Here is a 24,645-nt window from a genome sequence, read left to right as displayed (position 1 = left end):
GCTTAGCAGTATAGTATGTATCCACTTAGGGGAACTGTCGTGCATCCTGTGTGGCATGAGGTAATGAAGTTCTCTTTTATTAACTGGAGCAAAACCCTAGCTACCTCTTCTGAAGTAGTGCACTAACCACTATTTATTAGTCTTTTTTTCCTTTTACCTCTAGTCCAATGAAAAAAAATAAAGAACAGAACATCTTCATAGGAAGAGCATGAGAGTACCTGGTGTAATAGCTGAGCTCTGATCTGCAAGGGGAGTTGAACCTGTTCTTTAAATCAAGCAGAGAAGGGATAAGTAAGCTTATTCCTCATCCTAGAGGAATTTGCTAAGTGTGTACTTACAGAGTGAAAAGGTGAAGGCACCCTTCTTCCTACATTTTGTGAATGACAGCTGAGCCCTTCTTGAAATCTAATTTAAAAATCTGATTTGTTCTCTAAAATAGTTCTTGCAGCATTTAAAAATATTAAATTTATTTGCCCTGTTGTTGAATGTTTGTGCTAATTGTCACATACTTGTGAAGGGTTTTAGTTGATGTGATAATTTTAAATTATTTTGTTTCTGGAATTGCACTTTTACTGCTGTCTCCTCTCATCTTTTATTCAGCCTGTCCAGCCGAGTTCTGTGGGACTGCTGTGATAGCAGTGACTCAACTCCTGTACTGAATGCATAGGAAGATAAATACAATGGCACTGACAATCTTAGAACTACCAGTGCAAAGACACAAAGGCTCAAGAGGTCACAAAGCAGCTGTTGTTCTCTAAGGGATGAAAGCAGCATTTCCAGGAGAGTTGATACGCTGCTGTCCTTGGAGTTTTAAAACTGCTTTTTGACAGATTAGCCTGGGGAAGTCTAATGTACAGTTGCAAGAGATTGATTAGACAAATAGCACTTCTGAACAAAAAAGCACTGTTTGGTTAAGTGGTTTTGGAAACAGACCTCTTTCTTAGACTGAAGTAAGAAAATACATAAGACCTGTGCTTTTTTATTATGTATAAAGCAGCTTGCTGTCAAGATTAAAGGTTCTTATGTTCTTAGCCTTGAAGGGCGTGCTTGTGTACAGAGCATATATAGTCATGCAGAAGACGTCACCCCTCCTTCTTGTGTTACCAAAACATAAATAGATCCTAAAAGTTGATTCTGTCAGTGCATACAACCTGTCTACACTCTGCACAGACATGCCAAACAGCCTTGCTCCAGTACACCCCCATGCTGCAGTGCAGTGCCATATGGATGATACACACTCCTATAATTGCCACTTGGATCTGACTGTAATAAATGCCATGATACTCTTTGTATTACAACTTTCATGTTACATCTTCACAGAATCACAAAGGTTGGAGGAGACCTCAAAGATCATGAAGTCCAACCTGTCACCACAGACCTCATGACTAAACCATGGCACCAAGTGCCACATCCAATCTCCTCTTGAACACCTCCAGGGATGGTGACTCCACCACCTCCCTGGGCAGCACATTCCAATGGCAAATGACTCTCTCAGTGAAGAACTTTCTCCTCACCTCGAGCCTAAACTTCCCCTGGCACAGCTTGAGACTGTGTCCCCTTGTTTTGGTGCTGGTTGCCTGGGAGAAGAGACCAACCCCCTCCTGGCTACAGCCTCCCTTCAGGTAGTTGCAGACAGCAATAAGGTCTCCCCTGAGCCTCCTTCTCCAGGCTAAACAATCCCAGCTCCCTCAGCCTCTCCTCATAGGGCTTGTGCTCAAGGCCTCTCCCCAGCCTCGTTGCCCTTCTCTGGAACGTTCAAGTGTCTCTCTGCTCCTGGTGGCCACACTATTCTTGATGCGTGCCAGGATGCCATTGGCCTTCTTGGCCACCTGGGCACACTGCTGGCTCATGTTCAGCCAGGTCTCAATCAGCACCCCCAGGTCCCTTTCTGTTTGGCAGCTCTCCAGCCACTCTTAAACTTAGAACCAGAGAATGCATTGGGTTGGAAGGGCCCCTCGAGGGTCATCTTGTCCAGTATTCCTATGCTGAATAAAATCATGCTGTTGGTTTACAACAGGAATGGGGAATGTGCTAGATCAGTCACCAAGTTCTGATTGTTTTAACAAAACCACACTCTTTGTGAAGTTTAATGGGCACACGTGTAAATAGAAAATTATTTGGAGGTATTTGGTCAGGCCTTTGCCCCGTCCCAGAGTATAATTTGGCTGCAGATGAACTACCAGTTTTCAAAACTACTTTAATTCTGAAGTTTAGCAGATGCTGTCTAGTGTTTTCAAGGATAATTTAACATGTTTTTGGATGTTTAAGGTTTAGAATAGAATAGAATAAACCAGGTTGGAAGAGACCTTCAAGATCATCGTGTCTAACCTATCATCCAACACCACCTAATCAACTAAACCATGCAACCAAGCACCCTATCAAGTCTCTTCTTGAACACCTTCAGTGATCGAGTACTGTGTCCAGTTCTGGGCCCCTCAGTTTGGGAAGGATGTTGACTTGCTGGAACGAGTCCAGAGAAGAGCAACAAAGTTGGTGAGGGGTTTGGAACATAAGCCCTACGAGGAGAGGCTGAGGGAGCTGGGGTTGCTTAGCCTGGAGAAGAGGAGACTCAGGGGTGACCTTATTACTCTCTACAACTACCTGAAGGGAGGTTGTAGACAGACGGATGTTGGTCTCTTCTCCCAGGCAAGCAGTACCAGAACAAGAGGACACAGTCTCAGGCTGTGCCAGGGGAGATTCAGGCTGGATGTTAGAAAAAAGTTCTATACAGAAAGAGTGATTGCACATTGGAATGGGCTGCCTGGGGAGGTGGTGGAGTCGCCATCACTGGAGGTTTTTAGGAGAAGACTTGACAGGGTACTTGGTGCTGTGGGTTAGTTGCTTGGGCGGTGTTGGATTGGTTGATGGGTTGGACGCGATGATCTTGAAGGTCTCTTCCAACCTGGTTTATTCTATGTATTCTATGTATTCTATGGTGACTCCACCACCTCCCCGGGCAGCCCATTCCAATGGGCAATCACTCTCTCTCTGTAGAATTTCTTCCTAACCTCCAGCCTAAACCTCCCCTGGTGCAGCTTGAGACTGTGTCCTCTTGTTCTGGTGCTGGTTGCCCGGGAGAAGAGACCAACCTCTGCCTGTCTACAACCAATGGTCCAGTGTAGTAACGGATTTCTGAAAGTATTCTGCTAAGAATTACTACCATCAGATCTGCCTGTAAAACAGAAATTTTGTTTTCTTCCTAGGGCAGTGATGGTCTTGCTCCCTCTACTCTCAGGTTCCTCTACCACGACATAAGAGGTGTGAGTTCAACTAGTATCAGCCTCCAGGCCATTAAACCTCCTCCTCCTGCAGCGAGCAGGGCATCTTTAACTACATTAAGTTGTGCAGAGTCCCATCAGGTTTGACCTTGCATGTTGTGGTCCCTTTCTTAAAGGCACAGCCTCAAATGGTCACACATGTCTCCAGGGATGGGGCCTCCACCGTCTCTCTGGACAATCTGTTCCAGAATTTCACTACCCTCATTGTAAAGAATTTCTTCCTAGGTCAGATATCCCCTTCCTATGCAAGTCATAGCTTCATCCCCAGCTGGCAACTAATCACCACACAGCAGTGGAAATTCACCTTTACCTGCTTTTGCTGCTACTGAAGAGAATGCTCACTGCATCCACATGACTTGTACAGGAGTGGATGAAGAGCTTCTGTGAATAGGGAACATGAAACTGGTGCTCTTTCCCCTTGGATGCTGAGGCAAACTTGCGCACATACAGCTGGTCTCATGGGGCAGAGCTGTGTGACTTGGGAGCAGGAGGACTTGTAACAAGAGAGTCACATACCCGATATGTGTACCAGATGGATTAGTAGCTTGAAAGCTTGCTCCTGCATAATAGATAAGTGTGTCCAAAGAAGTGGCAGACCAGATTTCTCGAAGTCAGCTGCACCACCAGATTCTTTTTAGGATGATGAAGTGCTTATTTAAGTGCACAGAGTTATGATCAGAAGCCCATATTACAAGCAAACCCCCCAACCCAACATGCATTATTAAGCTTTTATATGATACTAGGTTTCTCTCTTCATTTTTCCAGAATCTCAGCTAGCATGAGTGATGAGTTAGAGGGCTCAGCATGCCCATGGGGATGTGCCTGAGAAGAACTGTAGAGCTACAGCTCCCCCAATCCTTTCTGTGAGGTGGTTTGTGAAGTCTCTCAAAATAGCTGCTCTGGTGACTACTTTTCATCTCAAAATGGAACAACTCATCCTTGTGGTTTGGTACTGGGACAGCAAGTGCTGCTTCTGGGGCACAAGGAATTTCTGCCTTCTAGTTAAGGCAATTTAATTAACATTTTTGTTGACTGCCCTGATCAGATTATAGAACTAGCATTAAACTTAAACTTCCATTGTTTCTTCACAGCAGACCTGAAAATTAGTGACATAATGAAGCATTTTATACAGAAATAGGAAATATTAACTGTGTATATTCTGGTTAACACTCTAGATGTGTATAACCTATGCACAGGGACAACTGTGAAATACAAACCCTACAAACCACCCAATTTCAGGTGGAGTTGCCAAGACTGCATCTCCTTCCATCTCCATGAGCATATGTCATTGCTCCCATTAAAATTAAAGGCACATCTCTGAGAGATGGTGACAGTATAGCAGTACTAAGAGAAAACAGATTTATGTTCTTCCAGTTTTTGTAATGCTGTGCTCCATAGAACTCTGCCATTAGTAACCTAGCACTGTAGTTATCAAACTGCTGGTCACCAGTGCTTACTGTGGGAGAGCTGAATCCTGGGCAAGCATCTCTGATGAGGAGGATGCAAGTGTTGATTTATGGAAGCTGTAGAGGTGACTCCTGCAGCTCCATGCTCCTTGCTGTTGCTTATCAACAGATATTCCCTTGACTCTTTCAGACCTAGAGAGAATACACCATGCTGCTCTGTGGAGTAAATGTCCACTGGATTGAAATGGTGCAAGTTAATCAGCAGAAAAACATTGTCGGGGCACTGTAAGCAGGACGTAGTGAAGAATGGTCCTGAGACACACACTATAGATGTGCTGTTTTTCAGACCTGACAGCCAGCATATGAAGAAAAAAAACCCAAAGATGTTTTTCACTTCAAAATTTAGTTGGTTTTGCTATTTTTGGAGTATTGGATCAAATGGAGCATTTAAACCAGTGTTGAGTGACTGCAAAATACACTTTCCCCAGAAGTCTCGGGGATTTTGCTGTATCACACTTCTCTCTGAAATACAGACAAAGCAGTTATTAAAGATAATGAATTCAAGAAGGAAAATAAGTTTAGGATGAGTTTCACAATGCTTATGTAATGAGCATGAGATTTCTGAGTTTGCTTATGGTGATCTTACAGAAATTGATGTCTCTTTCACCAGTTGCATTAGAGTGGAGGTAGACCTGTGAGATATAAAGGAAAATACAAACTATGACACAAATCATGGCAACCAAAATATTTTCTTCTTGGATTGGAAGGCAGTGTTAAGCAGGTAGTAAAATGTGATTGCTATGGGATAGACTACAATAGCAATCTCTGTGTGAAGACACTACTCATAAATTGGTATGCTGTGGAGCTTTCTGCAAGGTTACTTGAAATACTTGAGACCAAATTAGTTATACCCACCAGGTTGTGTGCACCTAGATGCTAGTGGAGATGACACTAGTTTCTTGCCATGGTCCTGCCTTTCTCTGGGTAGGTGCACCAGCCCCTTGAGAGCTTTTTTTAGGGCTCTTGGATACTCTGCCATATGGTATAAACAAACCTGCAAATCCCACATGGATCCACTACATTTGGAATAAGATGATCTTGGGTAGCTGTGGTTGAACCTTCCTCTCATCCCTTTGTGCAGGGATGTAACCTACTTTTTCTTTGGCAAGGATATATGTCCTGTTTAATCTTCATTTATGCCTACAGGAATTGCTGTCCATTCAGATCTACTGGCTGAGACAATTACATGATAGCTTCCTTGCCCATCACAGTTGGTACATGCCAGGTGAGCTTAACCAAAGCCCTGATAATTTACAGCCAGAACAGACTGGGCAGGAGGTCTGTCCAGCTGGCATGCCTTAGGCTGCACACCATGGTGATAGATCCTTGAGTGACATTTTAAGGTGGTTACCATTTTGTTCCCTTTTTTGTTGTTAATTGTTAAAATACGATGAAAGTGCTATTGTTCTGTGCTGTATATGTAAGCAAACAATCGGTGTCAGACATGGAGTTCATATCATCTACCTTTATACACATTGTGGAGGCTGTTCTCTGATAAGTGTTTCCTTGGGAGGTAGCATGGGCTTCAGCAGTCCCATCTTTCTTCTGCTGCTTTCCACTTCTCTATCTCTCCCTTAAACGCTCCTGATACAACTGGTCTCCATCTTCCTTGTAAAGGTGATGGAGGAACTCTTCCTTGTTTAGAAAAATAGTTAGCAAAAAGGTCTTTTAAATGCAGGTAAGTGATCTGATTTAGCATGAAGTCTTGCAACGACATCTGTACTCGCTGCTACAGTTTAATAAAACAGCTGAGAAGATGTCATGGGGAGGATTAGGGTAAATCATTAGCCTGTAGGAGCATAGCAGAGGTTCTCCTTTCAACTGGAACTGCTGTCAGGAAAGATGTTCAGCAACTTAATTGGATATCCACAGCTGTTTCGGAGGGAGGGATGTGAGCATTGTGATGCTCAGTGCTACGAAAGGTATTTTTTTCAATTGCTTAGAATTCAGGAAAACTGAATACAGTCTCTGAAATCTCTTCTTTTAAAGCTCTGTTTATTGTTCCCTGTAATTGATGCTGTCAGAGTGAGTTTGAATAGAGGCAGAGGTCTGTATTGGAGCCAGTCACACTGGACTGCCTTTGTAGGCAACAGAAAAACAGGCTATGTCCTTTATAAATGCTGGTGAGGTGAATTGTGCCCCATGCTTTCTCTTTGGGGTATATTGTATCCTGTGATGACTAGGCTTGCCATTAATGCCTATACATAAGAGCATCATTATTTTGTCTGTGGGACATATGGTCCTGCATTCAACAGTGCCATAACTGCACGCTGGAAGACAGTGAGAATACAGGGAAATGGCATACTTGCCTGCCCCAACACCCTCCCAGCTGTATTTCCTGTTCAGAGACTAACTGAATCAGATACCAGCTCTGATTCAGACATGATTTATTAACCTGTGGTAGATTTCTTTTCTGTGAATTTGTGTAGCCTCCCCATGTAAATTTCTGCATTCACAATGGCCTTTGGTAAGAATTCCTTATTTGAAGGATCCTAAGATTCAATGAGGTAAACAATCTTCATAATGAATGAAATGCTAATAGTTTGGCAGAAGAATCTAGGGCTAACATTTAGTTTCAGGTTACCTTATTCAGTAATACATGAGAATGAGTTTTCTGCTCAAAAAGCTGTATCTTATTTCAAACAAGATGAAATGTGAGAGCTTGTATACTCATGAGTTCTGGTTAAGAATCCACCAAATGGAATGAAAATGTATCAGACTGGCAGTTCATATAAAATGGCTCTTGCTGAGTGTGGAAACTGGGGAAGGGACAGACATTTGGGCTCTAGGGCATGCCTAGGGCATAATACTTCAGCATAATATTTGTCCCAATTTCTCAAGAAATGGGATGCTGGGAAGCCAAGTTTGGCTGTTAACTCTGCTCTGAAAGTTTGCCTGTGTGCAGACTCTGCATGTAGGGAGAATTGTGCACACAGAACCAAAATGAACACTGAGACAGTTACATTTTTAACAAAGCCTCTGTGCTTTTCTGCTGGTATAGCTTACTTGGTAAAAAGGTTGTCCTTGAAAAAAACAACTTTCAGTAGCATTCAGTAATAAAAACAATAGAAATCTCAACCCTTCGAAGCACATTCCTAGGGTGTAGTATCATTCATTACAGGAGTTTTGTTGGTGGTAACTCAGATCTCTTCATTCCATTTCATTTCTAGTCTTTTGAGTACTTTGATGTCGTAAAATAATGTTTTGTGACTAAGTTGGGTTGGAGAACAGAAATTAGATTAGCATTTCCAGCACACTGCATTTGGAAAGCAGTATTGTCATTTTTCCAGTATAAAGAGAATTGTCAGGTCAGCCTTTCACTGAATTATGTTGCAATAGACTAGCTGTGCATGTGTCTAGAAAAAAATACATGTTTTCCCTGCTCACACCAATAGGTAATAGTTGTCACAACTGAAATATGTCAAAGTGCTTACTTAGCACTTACAGAATCTTAGATTTATGGTTTTGCCACCAAGTGCAGTATTCCCAACTACTGCTGACTGCAGTGCCTTGCTGTGCTATCTGAAAGTCCTAGAAAAATACAATAGAGTAGAATAGAATAGAATAGAATAGAATAGAATAGTGGATACATACTGTACTGCTAAGCAGATATGTTAGCAATAATTCAAGGCAAAAATGTAAATTTCTGCTGAGGAGAACAGGTGGCTGGAGGAAAAACAGAGCTAATTACATTTCCTACAAAATTCCAAATTTCTAGTAGCATACATAATTCTTTCTTCTGCAAGGGAGGTAAGCACAAAGGGTAAGGGATCCATTCTGTAAAACTCATAGAAAGACAATTTAGAATAGAATAGAATAGAACAGAATAGAATAGACCAGGTTGGAAGAGACCTCCAAGATCATCGAGTCCAACCCATCATCCAACACCATCTAATCAACTAAACCATGGCACCAAGCATGATCTTGAAGGTCTCTTCCAACCTGGTTTATTCTATTCTATTCTGTTCTATTCTATTCTATTCTGTTCACCCTATCAAGTCTCCTTCTAGAAACTACTGCAAATTAGACAGGCTTTCCGATTGTACCCTTAAAGTGTATACTGGGGCAGTTCTTGAAGTGCATGAATAGTTGCAGTTCTACATACCAAACATTTGTTCACCAGTGCATGCCAACTTAACTGATTTCTTACTCTACACAAATATTAGATCCTTTTATATTGCTTTCAAGAATTACTTGTTTTATATGAATTAGTTGCAAACCAAACTTTTTCAGGTACTTCCAGCTCTCTCATACTCTTTAATATTTCTTCTAGGCAACCAGCACCAAAACACAGGACACAGTCTCAAGCTGTGCCAGGGGAGGTTTAGACTGGCTGTTAGGAAGAAGTTCTTCATAGAGAGACTGATTGCCCATTGGAATGGGCTGCCCGGGGAGGTGGTGGAGTCACCATCCCTGGGGAGTTTAGGAGACTTGATGGGGTGCTTGGTGCCATGGTTTAGTTGATTAGGTAGTGTTGGATGATGGGTTGGACACAATGATCTTGAAGGTCTCTTCCAACCTAGTTTATTCTCTTCTATTCTATTCTTAGGCTTAGGGGAAAGTGGCCAGTCTTCATCATCTTTTTTTCTAATCTATCACTATGTTTCCAAACTATAATGGCAGTTAGACATTTTAAGATGAGCCTGATTGCTTTTCATTATTTTAAAGTAGCACAAGACTGTGCTACTGTACATGGTAACTCAGCCTGTTGACTTAAAAACACTGGGAAAACTTAGACTATAGTAGAGAAATTACATTCTTGCAAAAGACATTGCTTTGTAGTTTCTTGCTAGCTGACCTATATTAAGAACTTGAGAAACCATAGGATTTAGTGTACAAAACAAAAACCAAAGAAAAAATGTTGGCATACACTTGTTCAGGTGTTGTAGTCCAGTTATGGAGGTTAAAGTTTCAGGATAAGATGTACACTGAATTGTATTTTGGAGACCCAAATTTACAGATGCTTGAAAGGAGTCCCCTTGTGCAATCTACACTTAAGTGATTTCTGTCTTGTTGCAGCTGGGAAAGAGGGGGTGCTTTGCTGCTTGACCAAGAAATCAAGGGGCAGAAACAGCAAACAAGCCCCAAGAGCATTTTGTGAGTTGGATATGGCAGTGCAGGGGAATGGTTTCAGGCAATGACAGATTCAGTGTGACTGAAAATGTGCTTTAAGCATATGAAGTGTAGGTCTGTGCTGATGGTGAAGTCTCTACCACTAGCTCTGAGGGTGAAGGAGCTGAAGCTGCGGTGAGGAAACTATACATGCTGGAACAAGCTGTTGAGATGATCACAGCTGATGGTTATGGGAGACTGGAACTGGGGGTATGCTACTTGCATAGTTCACTGTACAACAGCATTCAGCAAGATGGGAATATGTACATGCCCCAGACTGACTTCCAGTTTTGCAGGTACAACTCAATGCTCTTGTATTTGTTACAATTGAAAATGGTGTCTTGGGCCCAGAATTTTTAATCTTGTAACTCATAAAAATACAATTATTTCCAAAAGGAGAATTTTTGGTCTCGTAATTTCAAGAGAAAGTTTTGATGAACCAGGTTCAAATTAATCTTGGAAGATGCTGTAGTCCTTCTCTTTTGAGTGCAGAAGCCAAATGCTTCCCCCTGTGAAGGATACCTAAGGGTTTTATGTTTTCCTAAGATCCATGTGTTTTGGAGATTCTGAAGTACTTGAAAGTATCTAGTTAGGTTTTGATTTCACAATTTACCTGAAGATCTTTTCCTGTGTGGGAGCATCACAATATTGTTTGCAGTTGAACATCTAGCACCTCTCTTCTACCTCAAACTACTTCAAGTTCTTACAGGAGCTCTGGGTTTTCCAGGGACCCAATAAATCTCTTCAGACTGGTGAGCAGTAGGAGTCCATGTTTCTTGCTTCTTGGCAAATGCCTTGCAATGGCTCTGTTCAGGGAGCTACCTTGATCTTCTCTTCCTCTGGCTATCTTTTCAGGCACATTAGATACTTGCTTGTTCCCACATGTACATCTGACTGCAGGAGTAGTTTTCAGCCTCTGAACATAGTTTTACAAGGATTGAAAGCAAAGGTTAAATATCTTTATTTGGGAGAAAGATATTAGATATGCTTCACTGAGGTGATAACTCTCACAGCTGGTTTAGACATACTCTTATCTACAGTAAGGAGAGGTTTTTAATTCCCTTGTAGCACTCTTGTGTTTCTCTAGTGATTAACAAAATACTTCTGTTTCCCATGCAGGACTGTGCATTTTAGTCCTGAGAGAGATGCTTTGCTTTTAAGCATGGCTGCTGTGCATCCGTGCGTGTGCAGAGCACACAAGGGAAGTGGTTTGGGTTTCCTGCTCTAAAGAAAGTATGTCAGCAGGAGAGTGCTGAGTGTTCAAAACTTGTGTTTTGAACTTGCTAGATTGGCACTATTGGAGGTATGCCTTCAATGATGTCTCAAAAGAGGAATTTTGTTCAGGCTGTGGTGGAAGCCACATCCCTGGATGTTTTTAGGCCAGGCTGGATATGGCTCTGGGCAACCTGATCTAGTGGAGGGTGTCCCTGCCCATGGCAGAGGGGGTTGGAACTAGATGGTCCTTGGGATTCCTTCCCACCCTGACAATTCTGTTATTCTGTGAAATCCTGATATCCTTAGCCAATGTAATATCCTAAGAATATGTGGTCAGTCAGGTAGAGGACCTGCACTTCATCTGTCCCTGTTTACATCAGTGTAACTGCACCAAATTAAAGCAACAAAATCTGTTGGGTTTTAGCTTGTGTCCAAGCTTATGAATGTTACCACTTTGAAATTGTGTACCTTATGTATCTTAAGAAATTGCTTTTAGAAATGGAATTGCTTTAGATGTGGTACAGTATGCTTTGGTTTTGCAGGGTTCTCTGTTGCTTTTGGGCCACGTAATTCTGTAGATGTTTACTTTATCAGGCTTTCACGTGAAATTTTCCATCAGTTCTTACCAAATGCTGAATATTTGTGTTTATGTAGCTGCTCATAATTCTTTATGTGGGTTACTATGATCATCTATTTTAGCATTTTGGTATCTCCAGGGAGGTTATAAAAATAAGGTCTTAATCAATTTTTAAACATTAGATTGTGTGAATAAATACTTTAAAGTTATGAACGGGCTCACTTGTTGCTGCTTTTGTCATTTAAAGGAAAGTCTTTGATTGCTTGTGTAGTCATTTTGACAAATCCTTTAATTAGAATAAACATTGTGTAACACAGTGTGGTACCGGTGGTGTAGTTACTAAGAATTGATCAAAATGAAGGAAATCATACCCAAAACGTTGGGTGCCTCCAATCCAACTGTAGACTTTGATGACTGGAACAATTTGTGCTCATTGTATTGCAGAATATTAGTTCCAGCAAGTTCATGCTTCAAGAACTCAAATTGTTAATGGGTTTAACTCATTGCCATTGGTAAATCAAATTGATTTTTTGCCATACTTTCTCTTGACGGTTCTTTAGATGTCCCCGCTTTCCTTTCCACAGCTGGTTCTTTTTCTTCCTTCAGCCCCTTTAAAGACAAAGGAAGATTCTAATATTTGCAGCTGAGTACTGCTCTGAGTACCTGTCATGGTCTAGTCATGAGGTCTGTGGTGACAGGTTGGACTCGATGATCTTTGAGGTCTCTTCCAACCTTGGTGATACTGTGATACAGCTTAATACAGAGCAATACTCAGCTGCAAATGTTAGAATCTTCCTTTGTCTTTAAAGGGTAGCTGAGTTTCTTAGTTCATCTGGGGCTTTAAGAAAGAGCTGCAAATTTTGTAAAATTCAGAGCTTTAGAGACGAGCTTTTGAACTTACAGGTCTCACCAGCACTGTCTCGTCTATGAGTTGTGTTTTGCCCTGCTAACCAGGACAGTCTCAGAATCAGTTTGGAGCAAAGTAACTATCCTAAAATGACTGCATTATATTGGGATTTTACAAATTTTGCATTGATTTACCTGTTTGCCTAGATGTCTACAGCACTTGCATCCTACATAGTTATTGAAAAACATTTTTGGCAGTAGCACAAGGTTTCAGCAAGTCTGATTTTAGCGATTTTTGTTGGTATTGTACAATTACTCAATATGCATGTGGACATTTTCATTTGAAACCTAATGAAAGCAGTTTTCTGTGTTTTGTTCTAAGCAATGGAGTCAATTGATTACCTGAAAAGTGTCAGTCATTTGTTGCTGCTTAAACACTATAAAGTTTTATTTTCAATGTGATGATGAAACGTCTAGAATTCAGGGTATTTTACATTGGTATATCAAGAGATTTAGAACATAGAGAGATTAGTGTAAACAGTTTCTTACCTTCTTTGTCCATCTATCCTTGAGAACACATACTGTTTGAAAGAAGAGTCTGAAATCTGTTTTTCCATAAATACTAATTATATTCTGTGTGTGAGTTCTTGCTTTCATAGCTGTGATAACTGTTGCTTTGTGCTCAGTGGGCCAGCTCACAGCGGTTATTGTAGAGGGTAATGAATGATGGGGTTTTGTGCTGTACAGTTGACCACATCTGGGAGTGAGAAAACACTGGAAGCTAATTGGCCTGGCTATTGATCAGGCTGCTACAAAACAGGGTCTTGTGTTAGGCAGAAAAACAAAATCACCAGGAACTCTCCTCCCTTGCTCCTTACTGGTGATTTCCAGTGAAAATGACAAACCTCAGTTGTGGACATGACACTGAGATCTACTCTATCATATGCATTTCTTTCAGTGAATGCCTCAAATAATTTTGCAGTTATTTAATCCTTATGACTTGATCTCAACTCCAGCAGTCTGTGTTAATGAGCAGTTTCTGGAGTTGTATCCATCTGCCTTTGCTCCCCTTTTTGTCCTGGAGCACTTGCATGCTTGACTTTTGAACTGGTCCTGTTAGTGGGTGTTAAGGACAAATAGACGTGCTGGGAAGTTGGTGCCAAGCAATTTCCTAGAGGTGGTGCTGATGCTGTTCTTTGTTATGACTTAGACCCTCAGGTTTCTTTAAGCTTGAAGAATCATGAGAAATAAGCAAATTGCAATACTTCTATTTTGAGGGGACAACAGAAATGACAGTAGTTTAGCTCCCTCCCACAGAGCTTGAGCCTTGAAGGTACTCCCTTTCTCCAGTACGCCGCTTTATGCCAGTGCTGGAACCAGTGCCTACCCTTCAAGCTTAGTAGCGCTACTGGGAAGGGTAGAAAAGGCTGCTCATTTCTTACAAACCTAGTAGCATCTTTGAGTGGGTCAAAGCAAAAGGAATAGAGGGGGTATAGCATCTTTTGGACTGATGATAAATTGCTCCAAAAGATTACAAAGATAAGAGTGACAGCCCATCAAAAAGATAACACTTCCATGCTATTCCTGTGGCCACTCAGTGCTGATGGTAGCAAGAAGGAAAATAAAGTTTATTTGTCCTGCTTTGTCATTCTGACAACAGTGAGGTTTTAAAATAGAGAGGGCTGGTATATTATTTGAGTGTCTTTGAGTGTTTTAATGGAATGAAGTTTCCTAATGACTTACCAGGTATTAACTAGTCCAACCTCACCAACCTGATCTCCTTCTATGACCAGGTGACCTGCCTGGTGGATGTGGGCAAGGCTGTGGATGTAGTCTACATGGACTTTGATACAAGGCCTTTGATACTGTCCCCCACAGCAAACTCCTGACCAAGCTGTCAGCTCATGGCTTGGACAGCAGCGCTCAGTGCAGCAGTGCTGGGTTAGGAACTGGCTGGAGGGCTGAGCCCAGAGAGTGGTGGTGAATGGTGCCACATCCAGCTGGCAGCCACTCACTAGTGGTGTCCCCCAGGGATCAGTGCTGGGCCCCATCCTGTTCAATATCTTTATTGATAATCTGGACAAGGGAATTGAGTCCATCAGCAGTAAATTTGCAGATGACACCAAGGTGGAGGCAGGTGTTGATCTGTTAGAGGGTAGGAGAGAGCTCTGCAGAGGGACCTTGACAGGCTGGAGAGATGGGCAGAGTCCAAGGGCATGAGATTTAATACATCTAAGTGCTGGGTTCTACACATTGGCCACAACCCCATGCAGTGCTACAGGCTGGGGTCAGAGTGGCTGGAGAGCTGCCAGGCAGAAAGGGACCTGGGGGTACTGGTTGATAGTAGGCTGAACATGAGCCAGCAGTGTGCCTAGGTGGCCAAGAAGGCCAATGGCATCCTGGCCTGCATTAGGAATAGTGTGGCCAGCAGGAGCAGGGAAGTCATTGTGCCCCTGTACTCAGCACTGGTTAGGCCACACCTTGAGTCCTGTGTCCAGTTCTGGGCCCCTCAGTTTAGCAAAGATATTGACTTGCTGGAACGTGTCCAGAGAAGGGCAACCAAGCTGGTGAGGGGTTTGGAGCACAGCCCTATGAGGAGAGGCTGAGGGAGCTGGGGTTGCTTAGCCTGGAGAGGAGGAGGCTCAGGGGAGACCTTATTGCTGTCTACAACTACCTGAAGGGAGGTTGTAGCCAGGTGGGGGCTGATCTCTTCTCCCAGGCAACCTGTGACAGAACAAGAGGACACAGTCTCAAGCTGCACCAGGGGAGGTTTAGGCTGGATGTTAGAAGAAATTCTTCATAGAGTGATTGGCCATGGGAATGGGCTACCTGGGGAGGTGGTGGAGTCACCATCACTGGAGGTGTTTAAGAGGAGTCTGGATGGGGCACTTAGTGCCATGGTTTAGTTGATTGGATAGTGCTGGGTGTTAGGTTGGACTCAGTGATCTCAGAGGCCTTTTCCAGCCTGGTTTATTCTATTTAATTCTAGTCATGTGGTGGAGAATTGCTTTTGAGGGTTTGTGAGGCCTTCCAGCTTTGAAAACTGGTTAGTGGCATCTGACACAACAAAGTACATCTGTCAAGCATCAAGGTTATTCCGTCACTTTCTAAGTTAGGCATAGGTATGTTGCTAGCTTCCTCCCTTGTGTCACCACACACAGCATCTATCAGGACAAAGTAGATTCTATCACAAACAAACATGTGCTACTATAATTTGTTTATCTGTACAAACATTGCTTATATGTGAATGGGTTTTCTGAAATTTACATTTAAAAAATTTTCTTCTGCTTAGAACAACTTTAATATTTATTTATTTTCTGAAAAGCCTGTGGATATTGTTTATCTGAACTTTTAAATTCCTGTTAAAAAATAAGTATGTCAAAGGACAGTTGTGTTCATATTTTCCTGAATGAGCTAGGAACATGTAAATCAAATAAGCCTTTAGGGTTTTTTTAACTTGTTCTGAGCTCTGCTACTGACCAGCCAGATTCTTTGCAATCTTTTTACAAGGAATATGGAGAGAAAGAGGTGGCCTAATCTATTATTTTGTTGATTCTCCAAAGCAGTGGGAAAAAAAGAAATAAATCATGCTTATGTAATCAGGAATTTGATGCTGTAAAAAGAGAAGGGAAAATATGGTGGCTTAAAAGCTTGCTATGGGATTACAGTTGTTTTTAGCGCTCGATGGTTAAGCATCTTTTACTGCGCTGCCTCTGAACTCCCATAACTGATAATTTGACTGCTAAATCAATTGTGTGATGATTGTGTGCCATGAGCAATTCCTTGAAGAGCACTGTGAATTTCATTTGTGTTTATTAACTGTAGTGGTTTTTACTTCATCTGTTACTCTGTGTGCTGGCACCCAGTGCTGTATGTGTACCAAAATGCTGTATACACAGAAAACGGCAAACAAAACATGTTTGCTAGAAAACTTTTTGGACTGTGCTTTCAAATGCAGAAGGCAGTGCTGATCCTCTATTTTGCTGCTGAACTTTGACTATTGTTTTGGTTTTGCCATAAGTAAAAAATGTATTATGTCCAGATTAAGATTATTTTTCTAACAGCACTATTCTATTTATAACTACAAATCTTTTTTCTCCCCCCCTCCTCCCTTGCATCTGTAACAGCTAGCCGATGGCGGAACCTCTTCTCTACACCTGTCTCCTTGGCTTTTCCCTATAGTCCTGTTGCAAGACTCACCCCATATACCAATGGCTTTAACAGTTCCAGCTTCTCTAAAACCTCCAGTAAAGCAATACTAACACCTGAACGGACAGGTAATGCTTATCTTTATATTGATTTCAGTACTTACAGAATTGCTTAATGTAATCTTGCCAGCATTTAACAGCAGTACACTCTTCAGGTGTTGTATATAGACTCTCATTGCAGGGGGAGACTTTTTGTTTTAATTACCTACAGTCTATCAATTGGCTAGCAGTATAGGTTATTTTCTGTATTACACAGCATGTTACAGGGAAGTGATGCTAGTAAACAGAGCCTGTTTCTCAATAATGGTTTACCTGAGAGTATTGTTGCAGCTGTGTCAGCTTAAGCAGTCCCCAGCTTTGTCTGCTCTTTACTGCTCATTTGAGCCCCACAGTGTCCCTTCCTTTTGTCCACAGAAATGTTTGTGCAGCTGTGTAATGAAGTTGCAGGGAGAATTTCTCTATAATAAAAATAGCTGGCAGAATCACATCTGCTTTCAAACTTGTTATTGTTGCAAGTGTCCAAGGTGTATTTGATATTTGCCACTGATTTTCAGGGGACACAGGAGTTTTAGGGAAAACAAACTTTCTGTGGGCTGTGAATTGCAGAGTTGCATTTTTCCTTCTTCACTACAGGTATCAGGAGTCTATTTGTATCTGTGACTTTCCTTAAGATGCAGTGGCAGTGGAGAAAATAATGTTCTGGGGAAGAGGCATCAACATTTTATTGCTGGTGGGAGCAGGCATAGTCTAAGGAAGTTAGCATCAATGTCACACTGATCTGTGTGCAGTTTTCTTTACAATGCATGAAATCAGGGCAGAAAGCCCTGTTAGGGATATGGGCATTGAAGGTGAGATACAGCTCCAGACTGAGTGCCTGGCATAGGTGTCTGTGTGGGTCAGATGTCTAAGCTCCCTTATTCGGTGGGATGTAGGTTAGTCCTTAACTGAAGGCATCTAATGCTATTTTAGATACCCTCAGGTATTTTGTCTATCTTCCCACTGCTGCCCCTAAACAGCATGGCTGTTACTACCTCTGCAAAGCCTTCAGGCCTGTTGCAACTTTCAAATTTAAAAAAGCCAAGATGTTTACTCCTTACAATCCTTTCAAAGCAAAGTAATCCCCTGTGTGTTCTTTTCTGTTGGAGATACTATTAAAGAACAGCTAAATTTAGGGTGAACTTTAGCAGCTGTTTTGAGCAGTGCTAAAGGATGCAAACATATCTGTAGATACTAGCATGACTGGTGACCCATAGTCAGAGTGGTTTTTGCCTTACAGGCTGCAGACCTGTGGTGCCCTAGAGGATATTAGAAAACTATTTACTGTTTTATTTGAACAATTTTACTTTAAAGTTGGGCAACAGCTAGCTTATGCAACTAATTGCAGTTTAGTTTATATTTTGGTATCATGTAAGGAAAATTTAGAGTCCAGAGCTCTTTCAAAAGGTAGCTCTGTGAAGGGGATGACAGTGCTTTCTCTGTTTTGGCATGATGTTTTGTCTTAATTGCTGTTTTCATGGATTTATATGAAGATTAGACAGAAGTCAAGAAAAAATAGTAGAATTTAGGTAAATAGCTCTGGTACAGAATCTCAGTACTGAGCAGAAGTTGATGACCCGTACACACTTGTTTTTCGGAAGCGAGTAGGGAGAACCACAGTCCCACAGGGAAGATTCAAATGCAGATGTGTTTAGACTACACTAACTAATAGGAGCCGTATCAGAACTTCCTTGGGTAAATTATTCATTGTCTGAGCTATGTGATGCTAGTTTGGGAACAAGCAGAAGAATTCATGATCCATTGATACACTGACTACTTCTCACGAGTATCAAAGCCCTTTGCTATTTGTTGGTGGACTGCACTACTCTTCTGAAAGTTTTTGTCTGTAATACAGGAAATGTTGTAAGGTACTGTAACATGAAGGGCAGGTAGTTGTGAATTAAAGATGACCAGATGTATTTACAGACTAAAGGTTGTGTTTTCCTACATAGGTTACATTTCTAGAAGTTCTCCTTTGAGCCCACAGTCATCCATAGACAGTGAACTGAGCACCTCAGAGCTGGAGGATGATTCCATCTCCATGGGATACAAGCTGCAGGACCTCACTGATGTTCAAATCATGGCTCGTCTACAGGAGGAGAGTGCGTGGCTTTTTTTCTTTGTTAAAAATAGACCAAGGAAGATTTCCTGTAGCAGTCAAAACTGCTTTAGTCTGGTTTCAGTCAAGTGGATCTTTCTTAAGCCATGTTGCCTCTGGAGTGGCAGGTGGGAAAGCTTTTCATTGGCATGGAGAGGGTGCACGTGTTGTTTGGTTCAGGTTAATGGTACTGGATCTTTCAAAACTTGATGCTTATATTTTACAGAATCCCAACCAGTAGCTCCATATCCATTGAGTACATTTAGATTTAGATGATTATAATGTCTCACCATATTCATTAAATTTAGTGGGTCGTTTTGGTTTTTTTTCTGTGAAGAGAAGATGCTGAAGTATTTGTCTCACACATGTCTCATTTCACAAGGAAGGTTAAAATAAACAGCTCTTGTGAATTTCTTTGCTTCTACTGATTTTCTTAATTGTCAGGTGAATTTTGAAATTAATCCCCCTTTAAATCATGAATTGAGGCATATAAATTTACCATTTTTGTTTAAGACTAGTGATTACACACAAATCTAAGCCCAGAAGCTTGTTTAACATAGATTATAGTTTGGCTTGATAGCAATTTGGGAAAATGTCTTTATTCATAATTAAAGGCCATTTAACTTAGAAGCCTTACTCACGTCCTGTTAGTGCCATGTGAGACATCAAGGAGGAAAATATGAGATGAAAACCAAGAGCAATTCAGAAATGGGGACTGAGGGAAAATGCCAACTAACAAGCAAGTTGATAAAATAAAGATAAAATATAGGGGAAGAAATTAGAGCTAAAATCTGGCTGCAGCAACCAGACTGAGCAGGCTGGAGTGATGCACTTATTAGCAGTTGAGCTTGCTGGAGTTTCTAGTGGCCCTAGTTATGCTCAGCAGAAAAATTAGCTAGTGTGAGACTTTACATGATAGCTGAATTCTCAGCTGGCAAATACATGGGGTCACAGCTTGGAAAATTTCTGATATTATGTGAAAGTTATAAATAAAACTGTGACTATCAAAGGATTGCACTACTTAAGTGGCAGCTGTGCTTATTTCCTTCAGATTGAGATTTAAAAAAACAAAAGACTTCAGATCCTTAGCTCTTTAAGGAATCAGGTCATTGGTAAACTGCAAGGAAAAACACTGTTTTTCTTCTAATCTGCATCAGGTGTAATGGTTGTATCTCATCCTTGTTGTAGCAGCTGGTACAGAACATTAGAGCACGTGACAGTTGTCCACTTAATCCCGTGGAAAATGGTAGTAGGATACGTGCATGCAGGCACACTCTCTTCACAGCCACAAATAGAAACTCCCACTCGAAGGCGGGGGAGAAAGCATATTAAGAAGTTTCTATGATGAAGCAAAGACATCTGTCAAAGCTGAGGGCTTTTGGTAAATCTAAGTTGTTGTTTTCCCCAGCTATTGGTGGAGTTACTCAGGTCCTGGAAATGCAATCTATGTCCCCTTTTTCCTTGACTGCTGTGCAACAGGCAAAGGGTGGGGGGGAAGTACAAGGCATGTGGGTGTTACCCTGTCTTGTACCTGGAGGAAACATGCTCTTCTAGGGCAGTGCTAATAGTGGCATGGTTTTCAAAACCTGACGTTCTGAGAAGGGGTTGATTGGAAGGGAACCTGCCTAAAACACAGCTGTGTCACCACTAAGCCTCGTCCAGGAAACTGACCACCTGCTAGTAGGAACTAAATCTGGTTGGAGAGAGAATTTTTACATGGCTTACAAGCTTAGGAAATATCATTGTCAGCACTTTCATTGCGTGAGTATGAAGTTTAATAGCATTAACTTGGAAGACTAATAGAGCGAGTGTTAATTTAGGAGTGTTTAAAAGTTAATACTCATGTAGTCTTTCCTCTATCAGAAAAATGGTGCCTCCTGAAGGCATTCATCTTGTGTTACGAGAGGCATCTAAGACCTCTCAGGGGTGCTGCATTTTGGAGATGCCTGTATTGTTTTAATATTTTTTACTAAAAAGGGATCTCAAGGGAAATAATTCAGGTTAGATAACTGGAAGGTAGATACTGAAAATTAGATCAGATGAATCCTACTTCAGATCTTCAGCCTAGTGACATTTTAAGTCCATTTCTTGCTGTAAAATTGTCTACTTACCTGCATATTTTTCAAGATTGAAGTGCATGTTAAGAGTTAATCACTGAAGCTGAATCATCCTCTTCTTGGAATTTGCAGGCCTTAGGCAAGATTATGCTTCGACTTCAGCATCCGTATCAAGGCACAGTTCAGGCGTCTCTCTGCACACAGGAAAGAAAGGGACATGCGGTGACCAGGAGTATGATCGCTATAGTCTTGAGGATGAAGAAGAGTTTGACCACCTCCCACCTCCACAGCCACGCCTGACTCGCTGCTCCCCCTTCCAGAGAGGCATTCCTCACTCACAGACTTTCTCCAGTATCCGGGACTGCAGGAGGAGCCCTACCTCCCCGCAATTCCCTTCAAATACTTATCAACAGCCCTACTGCTCTCCTCAAGCCCAGACGCCAGAGCAACAACCCAATAGGATTAATGGAGGTGGGTTGCATGCTTTTCTGAGAAGTGATCTTTTCTCTATGCAAAGTACCAGCGCCATTTTAAAGGTCAAGTTGTGTCAAGAGTGTTTAGTGTATGGCAGCTAGACCAGTCTGTGAATTGTGACAAGCAATTTAAGCCTGTGTTTAAATTGCGGTATGTTATTGTTAAGTAATTTGCTACAAAATGTAATCTGTGACCTGGATGTGAAAGTTGTTGCTTTAGTCTGTTTTAAAGTGCTGCATAGGATGACTTCAGTGAAGGAAAAATAAACACAGGAAAGAGCAGCATCTTTTAGCAGAGTAATAGCTGGTGACAAGAACTGGTTGGGGTTTTGAGTTTGGCTTATGCATGTCCGTCATGGATACAGTAAAATACAAAAGAGATTTTAATCAAAAGAGATTTTTTAATCAAAAGGGATTTTTATTCCCTTTCTTAGTCATGACTTTGCTGTTAATGTAGCTATGCTGTGAATCTGTGATGAGTGCTTATGGCAGGGGTCAATACGCTGCTCCTGCTCCAGGTCTGGTAGGGTAGACTGTTAAAGTAGTAGTTGCTCTCAAACTATCCTGAGCCATTGCTGAGTTTTGCACTGCATTTGAGATATATTCCAGAGTCTCTCTGCAATTTGGTGTTGGTCAAGACTTGAGTTTCCCTCTGTTATTGCTCTTGCCTTCCTTTCATTCCATATTATGATCACAATTTTCTTTCTCCTACTGTGTCTTCCTTTCCTGTTCTCTCAGTCTTTTCTCTGAGCTAATTCAAAACAGTCAGTTTTCAGTCCAGGTCATGTTTGTGACATTACAGGTTATAGAGCTCACCCTCAGGCAAGAAAATAAATGTATTGTTCAAAACAACACAAAGCTGCTATTTATAGAGCACTACAGGTATGGATGTTGCTTTCCTGACAAATACAGTATGACAGCTGGGTGTCAAAAGCACTTGCATTCAAAGACAGACATGGCATGGGAGTATAATTGACAAGTGTCAGTATATAAACAAGGCTGATTTTTAAGAGATGATAGAGGGATGTGGGCATTTGTTGGTATAACATATGTGCCCCATTAATTTAAAAATTGGTTTTGTTGCTGGTGAGGTTCAAGTGTGGGACAGCACTTGATGATGGGCTTGAAGAAAAGTCACAAAGATAAAAAGGAATGTTATAGGGCATTGTTTTATTCAGGAGTAGGGGAAAGTTGTGGTGCTGTGATCATTTTATGTGGTCCCAAAATGCTTTTTGCAGTGATTTATTTTTTATGTTCCGTATCAGTGGAATTTAAGCATTAGAATTCCCATGAGGGCACTAAAGGTATTAGACTTCTAGTTTATTAACTCCAAAGTGCATAAAAAGGTTATTAACTAGAAAGCGTATAAAGGAAAAAGACCAATTTACCACTTAGTTGCCTTTTATTCTCAAGGACTTTGAAGTGTTGGATAATCTGTTTGGTGTTGCTCAGATGTGTAACATCACTACAAATATGCTGAAGGTGTGGTGAACTTGGAAAACTTCACTAATTCTTTTAAGAGTATAATCACAGAATCAACCAGGTTGGAAAAGACCTCAGAGATCATCAAGTCCAACCTATTACCTAATACCTAACACCTCCTGACAACTAAACCATGGCTCCAAGTGCCACATTCAATCCTTTTTTGAACACCACCAGGGACAGTGACTTCACCACCTCCCTGGGCAGCACACTCCAATGGCCAATCACTCTTTCTGTGAAGAACTTTCTCCTCACCTTGAGCCTAAACTTCCCCTGGCACAGCTTGAGACTGTGTCCTCTTGTTCTGATGCTGGTTGCCTTGGAGAAGAGACCAACCCCCACCTGATGAGGAGAGCACCTGTAGGTGTACATGCTGAGATGTGGGTATCCACATGTGTATGAAGGGACCAGTTCAGCTGCTCCCCTACAAGCACCTAGTGCTATATTTTGAGGTACTTCGATGCACCCTGCTTGGCTTCACCATTGCCATGTGTCAGTGCTGTTTGAATGCCATAGACAACACAGGGGCTCTCAAATGGTGTGAGGTGCCTATACATAGCACTGACTTAAGTGCTGGTGTCTAATCTCTCACTGTAGCTGATGGTCTGCTTGTTCTTCATCCACAGGATTGCATTTTAGGTAGCAGAGAGATTGTGTGGGGTTTCAGGAACCCTAGCAATCTTCTCCCTGTGCTTGCAGTGAGAGTATTCCAAGATGTTTTCCAGCTGTGTTTGAGGCCATAATTTTGAACTCACACATTGTTCTTGCCATTGTGTTGTAGCAAAGTGCTGCCCCTGCTGTGGTTTTGATGCTCTGCCCTGTTTTAAATTGCTGTACATCTATTTTAAAATAAAATGCCATACTTCTATTTTTTAATACTATAAAATATAGCCCCCACTCTCAAACCCAAAACTGTTTCTCTAATAGAGAGGTGGAAAAGGGTCAGTTCTCAGTGGCTTACTGGTTCACAGAGTGTTTTCTGCTCATAGCCTTTCTTGTTCAGTAAGGAATGGAGAACTCACTGTAGGAAATTGTTGCAGACTTCATAAAAGGAGAAAAAAAATCTTACTTTGTCACCTTTGAAGTTATACTGAAAATAGTGACCGGTGGGGAGAAGTCATGGAAGCATAATGGAAAAACTTAATTTGCTGTAGCTATCTGTGGCAGGAGGCATACAACTGTGAATCCAGGATGAGATGATGCAATAATTCTGAATAAAATGGAAATGTTCAACATTAGCAAATGTAGATATTGACAATCATGACAAATGGTATCTCAAACTTAAGTGGAATAGAATAGAATAGAATAGAATTAACCAGGTTGGAAGAGATGAATTAACCAGGTTGAGATCGTCGAGTCAAACCTATCATCCAACACTATCTAATCGACTAAACCATGGCACCAAGCACCCCATCAAGTCTCTTCCTAAACACCTCCAGCGATGGTGACTCCACCACCTCCCTGGGCAGCCCATTCCAATGGCCAGTCACTCTTTCTATGAAGAACTTCTTCCTAATATCCAGCCTAAACCTCCCCTGGCACAGCTTGAGACTGTGTCCTCTTGTTCTGATACTGGTTGCCTGGGAGAAGAGACCAACCCCCCACCTGGCTACAACCTCCCAACTGTAAATTCCATAGACCTTTAACTACACCCTGATTATTTGAGATGTCATAAATATTATAACCATAGAAAATGTCATGGAGATACTGAAATCAGGTAATCAAAGATTAGGAAGATAAATTGATCCCTCAAAGGGCAATATCTACATAATACAGAATGCAATATTTAAGATAGAA

At 41.5% G+C, this 24,645-nt stretch overlaps 1 protein-coding gene across 4 annotated transcripts in view; it reads left to right on the top strand.

Moving 5' to 3' along the window:
• The window catches only part of SLAIN1 (SLAIN motif family member 1), a 53,583-nt gene that overhangs the window by 16,133 nt on the left and 12,805 nt on the right, over window positions 1-24,645 (top strand). For 3 of the 4 annotated variants that reach the window (XM_054163046.1, XM_054163044.1, XM_054163043.1), the window contains exons 3-5: window positions 16,622-16,771; window positions 18,691-18,840; window positions 21,026-21,364. In XM_054163046.1, the coding sequence (XP_054019021.1) occupies window positions 16,622-16,771; window positions 18,691-18,840; window positions 21,026-21,364 (639 nt within the window). The remainder of the gene's footprint in view (window positions 1-16,621; window positions 16,772-18,690; window positions 18,841-21,025; window positions 21,365-24,645) is intronic. The other variant, XM_054163045.1, reaches the window with a different exon arrangement.

Source organism: Dryobates pubescens, chromosome 7, assembly GCF_014839835.1.
Source record: "Dryobates pubescens isolate bDryPub1 chromosome 7, bDryPub1.pri, whole genome shotgun sequence".
Taxonomy (NCBI): domain Eukaryota; kingdom Metazoa; phylum Chordata; class Aves; order Piciformes; family Picidae; genus Dryobates; species Dryobates pubescens.
This window is presented reverse-complemented; position numbering and strand designations above follow the sequence as displayed.